Genomic DNA, 9901 nt, shown 5'->3' on the forward strand with positions numbered 1-9901 from the left:
TGTATTCCCCACCATTATCTGACCTGAAAATCTTAATCTTGGCATGAATGGTTAGTAACATAGCTTTGAAAATTTTTAAATTCATCAAGAACCCTATCTTTTGTATTAATGAGTGTTAACCAGGTGTATTTGGATTTTTCATCAATGAATATGACATAATACTTATAATCATCCCTAGATAAACATGACGCAGTCCAAACATCAGAGTGAATCAAATCAAAGCAATTCTCATAAATAGTGGATGATCTTTGAAACACAGTCCTACAATGTTTGTCCAAAATACATGCCTCACAATCATTATTTTTAAACATGACACCTGGTAACATAATGCTTAAAGCCCTAACATGTGGATGTCCAAATCTAGCATGCCACAATGCATCTTTACTTAAGGAAGAAACATAACTAAATAAGAAGCAAGAACTAGAGATGGGACTAAGATCTTCAAGCATATAAAGGTCTCCTTTGGTTGCTCCTTGCCCAATCAACTTACTGCTCTTAATATCCTGAAACTTAACATCATCACGACTAAAAATAACATTGCATTGAAGATCAGTGGTGCATGTTTTGACAGATAAAAGATTAGAAGTAAACTCAGGCATGAAAAATGCTTTAGAGTCCTTATCAAACAGTTTCAGTTTACCAATTCCTCTAATAGGAATTCTATCTCCATTAGCAATCATAACATGTCCATAAGCTGGTTCTATGTCTTTAATCTGGTTATTATCACTAATCATATGATGAGATGCACCAGAATCAATGATCAAAGGTTTATGCATGTTTCTAGTAATCTAAGTCCTTGATGGTTCATTTTGTTTAATCAGGTTTTCTAGTAATCCTAACATCTTACTAGTTATACTCGGCTCACTAGTAGCAGTGTAAGCGCTTTTAAACATGTCTAGCAACTTATCAGTATTACTAGGATTACTAGCAGCAGTATAAGAGCTTTTAAAAATGTCTAGTAACTTATCAGTATTACTAGGATTACTAGCAGCAGTATAAGAGCTTTTAAAAATGTCTAGTAACTTATCAGTATTACTAGGATTACTAGCAGCAGTATAAGAGCTTTTAAAAATGTCTAGTAACTTATCAGTATTACTAGGATTACTAGCAGCAGTATAAGAGCTTTTAAAAATGTCTAGTAACTTATCAGTATTACTAGGATTACTAGCAGCAGTATAAGAGCTTTTAAAAATGTCTAGTAACTTATCAGTATTACTAGGATTACTAGCAGCAGTATAAGAGCTTTTAAAAATGTCTAGTAACTTATCAGTATTACTAGGATTACTAGCAGCAGTATAAGAGCTTTTAAAAATGTCTAGTAACTTATCAGTAGTACTAGGCAATGTATGAGCAGCATATGAGTATCCAAGGGTGTTTCCGAGAGTGTTACCAGACTCCTTAAGAGCTTTGAAGAAGGCTTCAAGGTCAGCTCTCTTGAATACCTCCTGATCCATACCCTTTCCAATTAGTTGATGAGATGCCAAGGCTCTACCTTCACTTTCACCCACCTTAGCGCCTGAGTTAGCTCCGGATGAACCAGCACCATTTGCTTCAGCAGAAAGATGAGCCTTTGCTTCCCTATCCCTGTTGGACCCACGTGGCCTGAGGTGAGGATGTAGGATCCAACACTCACTCTTCTTGTGACCGGTCCTCTTGCAATGCTCACAGCTTCCCTCATACTTTTCATACTTCCTTCATGAGCCTCTGTATGCAGCCTTGTCTGCTTGTATTCCTTTGTTGGGATCAAAAACGGTTACGACGGAGTTAACATTCAAACCGTCCGAAGAAGAAAATGAGAACTTTCTTCGACGAATACCTTTTCGAAATAGATTCTTTCTTACGAAAAGCTTTGCGGAGGAAACACGATCGGACAGGGGCTCGAAAAAGGTCGCTACGCAATGACCAAATGCGTGTTCCGCTCGGTCGCTACGTAGCGACCGTGCTCGAGCCAAGCTCGGAGCGTCCGTTCCACTCGGTAGCTACGTAGCGACCGAGCGTCCGTTCCACTCGGTCGCTACGTAGCGACCGAGCGTCCATTCCGCTCGGTCGTTACGTAGCGACCGAGCTCGAACCAAAGTTTGGTCGCTACGTAGCGACCGAGCTCTTCCGAAACGTCGATACGACATCAGCCCATGNNNNCGGAACACTCAAGAACACAAGAGCAAGAACACAAGAGCAAGAACACGAGAACTCAAGAGCTAGAGAAAGAAAGAAATGGAACGAGGTTTCTCAATACCAAAGCCAACCTGGCTCTGATACCATATGATTTTAAAGAATATAGTAGGTATTGAGAGATTAAAGGAAGATTAGAGAAGATTAATGGGAGATTTGTAGAGAGATTAGGTAGTAATCATGTTTAACAGTATTTAAAAATCATCATGAACAAGAGAGAGAGTCTAGAGAGATAATCTCAAACTTCTTAATTATTAATCTGATCAGAGTTTACAATATATATGAGGAGACAACACTAGGATAAGAGTTTCATAAAGAGGCACTATTACAAGAGATAGGGTTTGCTTTAATTCAAACCATCCAATGAGCTTCTTCCTTGTGCATAAAGCTCATTTTGCTTTATCCAGCTCTTCTCCAGCATGTCACACATGCCCCCTATTCCCTTTCAACGGTGCCTCCTCTTCCCTTGCAACGGTCTGATGCCTTAGCAAAGGGAATAAGGCTTCTCTTCTTCATCCAAAGTTACTCGGGTAACTAGTATAACTAATGTACTAGGATAACTAGGGTAACTTTGGTTAAACCCTTGGAAGTTACTCAGGTAACTAGTATTACTACGCCATGTACGGCCTTTTCCTCATACTCATCTCCTCATGTCTTTCTCTTACCATATATTTATCTCATCTCAATAAATGCTTGCAAATTATACATGATAATGATATTACAAAATGGGAAGTACCCTTTATCTACCAATTTGCTATTTTCATCCAGATTTTAATATAAGAATCAGTGTTTTGAAACCCAACCATGACCCGCGGTTGAACTGGCAAATCCGGCGATCCGAAATAAATCCGGTTTGAGTTTTGAGAAATAACCAATATTTAAAAATCCATTAAAACTCATAAAAATCTATTAAAACCCGGAATCCAGTGACCGGTTGAACCAGTAAATAACTTTTAGTTGTTTTTTTAGTTTTTTAATTATCTTTTAAATTCTGTTTGTAACTTTGTATTCTAAATTTCTAATTAAGACTTAGGTTTTCAAATTTATAAAATTTTGTTTGAACTTTCTGAATTTTTAATCATATATGATACCGATTATATTATTTTATTTGTGATTTTTAGATTTTGCTGAATATTTTCTATTTCACCTCAAGAAAATGAAGTGAACGATGTTAGAGAAACCAAGATTAGTCTATTTAATTTGGTTTAGTTTATTTTTGTTAGCAACAATTTTTACGATGATGTTTTACTTTTGGTTTATTTTGGAGTAAAGTTTAATTTTATTATTCACATTAGACATTTAAATATTTATGTGTTTTAAATGTTGATATTTTTTATTAGATGTCATAACTCATAACTTATTACAAAAATTGTTAAATAGTCTTAACCATTTTTCGATATTTTGTTTGTCAAATGAAAATGAAAATAAAATAAAGAAAGTAAAGTTAAGTGTTTTTAAAACATAAAATATCTATTATATTTTTATACCTAATATATAATATAATAAAATTATTTATTTATTAACCCGTGGTCGACTCAAAAACCCTCCGGTGACCCGAGAAGTTATCTGGTTCATTGTCTGGGTCGGGTTTTAAAAATCTGTCAAGAATCATATATATTATCTTAAATATTTATTTCATAAATCATCTAATTAATATTATGTGGAATTGTCCTTAGTCCAATGGTTTTACTAAGAGTTCATTAATTTTTCTACACCAGGATATCTGGGGTTCAAACCTCAGAAAATGCAAATTATGCAGATTATGGAAAAAAAAGTTAAAGCATATCTTTAGCATGGTGCAGGGCGTACCATTGAACATGGATCTCATAGGACGGCTCGGATTGGTGCAGTCAGACGTGTATTTTCATGTGGTGGTAGAATTATCGGCTGTAGAATCCTCTATGTAATATATTTCACCGTTGTAATATCATAATTAATCAAACGTTAAAAAAATTTGAATTAGTTGTTTACATATTGGTAAATATACAATATTTTCTTTCCATATTCTAAAATCAAAGATATCAAGCTTATATTTCTGTGTTAAAAAAATCAAGCATCTATTTCTTAAATATGGTATTGGTTTTATAAATTGATAGGCGTTTAAGATGAATAAATTTGCTTGCCAGTTCTATTTTTTAAATAAAACCTTTTTTTGTAAAAGAATTATCTGGATGCTTAAGTATAATAGAATACTAGAGATTTGCGCACCCGCGCGGGTATTGGTTCTTACATTTTCATATATTAATATTTGTTTTTCATAATTAGTGTTATATATTTTAAATGTGTCGTAATATAGCTAATTTTATTCAAAAGACTTGGACCAAATCAAGTTATATGGTTATTTTTGGAAAAAATATCTAAACCTGTTTCAGATACATTTGTTATTTAGATATTTTTAGCTTCCAATACATTAGAATCGAACTCATCCAGATCAAGAAGGACCCAGCTCAAAACTCACAAATAAATTTATAATATTCAAGTGGGGCTTAATTTTAAAACATAAAAAATGATACCCGAAAGGAACAACATGTACCTAAAAGGATAACCAATGTTCATGCTTAACTGATTTTATAAACTAATAAAAATGACTATTTCTATGTGTTTGGCTAAATTAAGTGAAGTAGAAAGAGTTTTTTTTATTTAGTAAAATAATTATATGCAATGAAAAATTAAGTGACAATAAATGTAATATATTTTTATTATTTTGATTTAAGTTATTATTTTATTCTCAAAACATGTCTTTGAATTATGTTTTTTTGCTAAGTAATTTTCCACTGATTGAAACTAAAATAAAAAAAAGTTTTAGTAAAACAAACTAAACTGAACGCTTAAACATATGCAAAATCCAGTTATTTTACATTTTTGATTTTGTAATTGGCACAAAATTAATGTTGAATAACTAATAAATAAAAAACAGCTCTATTATTATTATATTAATATAATTAATGATGCGATGTAATGTTAAGATAATATAGTTAATGAAATTCTTAAACTGAGTGAAATATGGAAAGACAATTAATGTAATTATATTAATAAAATTACTAAAAGGACATTATATTCTTCTTTATACTGTTATTCATGTTTCCAAACAATTCTCATTTATACTGATATCCATGTTTTCAAACAGTACCAAAAAGTACTTAAGTTTTAATAATATAGACTAGATTTTGACCCACGCGGATGCGCGGGTATTGGTTCTTACAATTTTATACATTGATATTTTTTTCATAATTAGTGTTATATAGTTTAGATGTGTCCTAATATAACTAGTTGTATTCAAAAGACCTAACTTAAGCAGGTAATATAGTTATTTTTGGTACAAATATCCGAACCCGTTTCAGATACATGCGTTATTTATATATTTTTAGGTTTCTATACATCATAACCGAACTCATCCAGACCTAGAAGGACCCAACTCAAAACTCCGACATAAATTTATGATATTCAAGCGGAGCCTAATTTCAAAAAACGATACCCGAAAAGAACAGCCCGTACCTAAATGGATAACCAATGTTCATGCCTAACTGATTTTATAAACTAATAAAAGGACGATTTCTATGTGTTTGGCTAAATTAAGTAAAATAGAAAGAGCTTTTTATTTAGTAAAATAATTATATGGAGTGAAAAAACTAAATGACAATAAATGTAATACATTTTTATTATTTTGATTTAAGTTATTATTTTATTCATAAAAACAAACTAAGCCGAATGTTTAACCATATGCAAAACCCAGTTATTTTACATTTTTGTTTTTATAATTGGTAAAAAGTTAATGTTGATTAACTAATAAATAAAAATCGTATTATTTTATTATGGTAATATAATTAATGATATGGTGTATTGTTAAGATAATATAATTAATGAAATTGTTAATCTGAGTGAAATATGGAAAGACAATTAATGTAATTATATTATTGAAATTACTAAAATGACACTATATTTCTTTTTTTATAATGTTATCCATGTTTCCAAACAATTCTCATTTATACTGATATTCATGTTTCCAAACAGTACCAAAAAGTACTTCGGCTTTTTTTTTTGATGAAATTTCAAATTTATCCATCCTTTATGGGAAAGAGCATTTACAAAAGAATAATAAGGCTGTCATGGACTAATAAGCTATGCTATGTGTAATCTATAAGAGAAAAGAATGTAAAAAAGAGAATCAAGACTACACAGTGTGGAAAAACAACCCTTCCAGCTTATGCCCTGCTCGATACTTAAGGGATGAGATTCAGTTCCGCATCGCTTTATCTATTATCTTACACATAGCGTCTGAAGTCATCCAACTAGTGTGGTGCCTCCTTGCATTCCGTTCTCTCCAGAGGTGATATTTAGTCGTTTGAAACAGCATTTTGATTAGAATAGTGTCCAACGTTCCGCCCTGTAGCTCCTCCATGCGCTCTAGCGTGATCTTCCAATCCGGATCCAGGTGAGAACCAATAATGCGGTTTGCCAACTCATGCGAGATCGTAAAGGAATATGGACATGTGAAGAACAAGTGATCCCTTGTCTCATCAACTTCTCCCCACAACATACAACCTTGGATCATTCCCCATGAGCGCATCCTGTCTCCTGTAGATAATCTATTCTTGACTGCAAGCCATGTGATGAAAGAAAATCGAGGCACCCCTTGTGTGAACCACACTACTTAACTTCATCTCATTGTTTCCTTCCGCAAGCGAATCTGCTCCCAAGTCTTTGTAGTTGAAAAGGTAGCCTTATAGTCATCATCACCTTCTCTCCATAAGACCGTGTCTCTCCCGTGCTGAGGTTCAGGGACTGGAACAGCAGTGATAGCATCGTAAAGTTCATGATAATGGCGACTTCTCTGACCACGAATTGCCCATTCGTTCTGTTTAACAGCATCGCTGACAGTGGCTCGACGAGGCAGACCAATGTAAGTAGTACCAGAAGCGCCTGTGACATCAATCAGTCTCCCCCTATTCAACCAATTATCAAACCAAAAATAGGTTGATCTCCCATCTCCTACCTCGAACCTGAGAAAATCATAGGCAACAGCCCGTAGTTTGAGGAGCTTCCTCCACATCCAAGAACCTTTTTGTGTATCTCTAACATCCCAAAAAGAGCTTCCCTTGAGCAGATAGAACTTAACCCAGCAGACCCACAATGACGTATGCTGAGTAAAGAGGCGCCAGATAAGCTTTAAAGCGGATACTTTAGATGAATCCCTCAACCTCCTAACACCCAAACCTCCCTCATCTTTTGGATAACAAAGCTCTACCCAGCTTACCTTAGCCTTATGCGTTTGGTTGGGAGATCCAGACCAACGGAAGGCGCAGCACATACTTTCAACTGTATCAAGACATTTCGCCGGCAAGATAAATGCTGAGCTCCAAAAATTGATAGAACTCATAACAACAGAGTTAATAAGCTAAAGACGCCTGCAAAAGATAAGCTTCGGTTGGACCAGGATAGCATTTGATGACGCACCTTGTCTATCAAAGGCTCGTAGTCTAGCGTTGTTAAAGACTTAGTTGTCAACGGCAGCCCCAGGTAACGGATTGGGAGTGTGCCAGTGCTGATTCCCTGAGTTGTAGCTTCCTCTAGGAGAGACTCCAAGTCGGGTCCTGCTGCAAAGATGGTAGACTTTGTTGCATTAATATGCAAACCAGACATTTTCGCAAATTCCTTCGTCACCCCCATAATCCCTTTGAGAGAAGATATTGTACCATCAGTAAAGACCACTATGTCATCTGCAAAGCTCAGATGCGTGAGCTTAACTCCCTGACATTGAGGATGATATTGAAACCCCCCTACCTCTGCTGCCTTGTTGAGAAGCTTAGACAGTACATTACTAAGAATGACATAGAGATATGGGGACAGCGAGCACCCCTGTCTAATACCTCTTGCACTAGTAAAGAAGCCTTCCAAATTACCATTAACTGAGACGGAGAACGCTGCAGTAGATATGCAGAGACGAATCCATTGAACAAATTGAAGCTGCAGTCCCATTGCTCTCAACACCGAAGATGTGAAGGACCATTTGACAGTGTCAAAGGCCTTTGAGATGTCAAACTTGATTTTAGTTATCTGGGTAATGGTAGACTTGTGATAGCCGTTAACCAACTCTGAAGCTAATAACACATTTTCCAGTAAAAGTCTGCCGGTGATGAAAGCGCTCTGGTTTGGTTCAATGGCATCCAGGAAGATGATCCTCAGCCTATCCGCTAGCACCTTAGAAATCACCTTATACCGGAGATTGCAACATGCAATGGGACGGAAATCTTTTATTTTCTCAGCATTCTCAATCTTCAGGATGAGAGAGAGTATCGTTGCATTAATGCCCGATGGCAGGAATCCAAATAGGAAGAAGGACTTAATCGCAGTGATGACTATAACTTTCCAAGCAGCCACGTAAAACTCTTTAGTAAATCCGTATGGGCCCAACACTGAGTGCCTCATAGATTTCATGTGCAGTGACCGGGGAAACCAGAGAGGCTGAAGCAACAGGAGAGCATCTAAAACTGAGAAGATCCTGGAGGGAAGCAACAGAAATCTTCTCTGTTTGCTCCTGGGTCTGCAAGAACCGTTGAAAGTGATCAACTGCTTCCCTTTTAATATCTGCTGGATTAGTAAGAACTTCCCCTTGCTCTGTTACCAACCTACGAATCAAATTACGAGGGGCTCTGATCTGAACAGATTTATGGAAAAAGCAAGTATTCAAGTCACCCGCTTGCAACCAATGGATACACGACTTTTGTCTATAAAACTTCTCCTCAATACGAGCCAGTTTATTCCATTTATCAGAGGCAGCAGCCGCCTGCGCAAAATTCTCAGAACTAGGAACAGTCAACACTTTGTTCTGACATGCACATAACTCCTCAAATGCAAGCTTTGTTCGATTGGAAATGTCTCTGTAATGCGAACGGTTGAGAGCTCTGAGGATCGGCTTAGGCAGTTTAAGTTTCCTATGAAAATCTGAGAGAGCTGCACGGGAATGATATAAACGACCAAGACTCCTGGATAGCCGGAATGAACCCCTCATCGTCTGCCAAGAAGTTTAAATACCGACGGTTTCCGCGATTCATCCTGAACTCCAGATAGTTTAATCAGGCATCGGGCATGGTCTGAAACTCCTCCTGCATCAGAATAAGCGTGGGAGTTGGGGAACAGTTGCAACCAATCACCATTGACTAAAGCTCGATACAAATTTTTGCCTATTGGGTTCCAGTAACACCCCCGAAAAGTCCTAGGCATAGGTCAACCCACCGGCCAACAATCAAACAAGAACATGACTGACCGTCCAACCCAACACCATGGTCCGGAAGCGCTACGTGACGAGTTAGGGACGATCCGGCCAGAGTCATAAAATTTACTCTACGACCTAGACCAGTTCGTCCACTAACACGTCCCGCTAACTCAAGGCTTAAGGATTTGCAACCTACACCCGAAGTTAACGGTTCCGTTAGATCGAGGCCTAAGACTTCTCAACCCGTACCAAGACCTAACGTTGTGTTGGTTCGGACTAAACCAATATCATATTGGCACCGTTGATTTTTAAATTCAATTCTATGTCTTTTAAGAACATTTAAATATTTTAGGGATCCCAAATCCAAATAAAACGCAACGGAAACATAAAATGTTTTAAGAATCAAACCGTAGCCAAATGCACTGCAAATCTACTCCGGTGGCCTACGCGTCCAATCCTCTACAACCCGGTTTCCTGCAAAAAGGACAACGAGAGTTGGGTGAGTAACGTAAGGTC

At 36.5% G+C, this 9901-nt stretch overlaps 1 protein-coding gene across 1 annotated transcript; it reads right to left on the reverse strand.

Moving 5' to 3' along the window:
- Positions 1 to 457: 457 nt before the first annotated feature.
- Positions 458 to 6739, reverse strand: LOC106314519. The gene is made up of 3 exons (XM_013752381.1): positions 6549 to 6739; positions 1391 to 1692; positions 458 to 503 (listed from the first exon to the last, which is right to left on the reverse strand). The coding sequence occupies exons 1-3, from the start codon at positions 6737 to 6739 to the stop codon at positions 496 to 498; spliced, it is 501 nt and encodes a 166-aa protein (XP_013607835.1). The 3' UTR covers positions 458 to 495.
- Between the last annotated feature and the right edge of the window lie 3162 nt (positions 6740 to 9901).

The sequence above is a fragment of the Brassica oleracea genome, chromosome C9 (genome assembly GCF_000695525.1).
Source record: "Brassica oleracea var. oleracea cultivar TO1000 chromosome C9, BOL, whole genome shotgun sequence".
NCBI lineage: Eukaryota > Viridiplantae > Streptophyta > Magnoliopsida > Brassicales > Brassicaceae > Brassica > Brassica oleracea.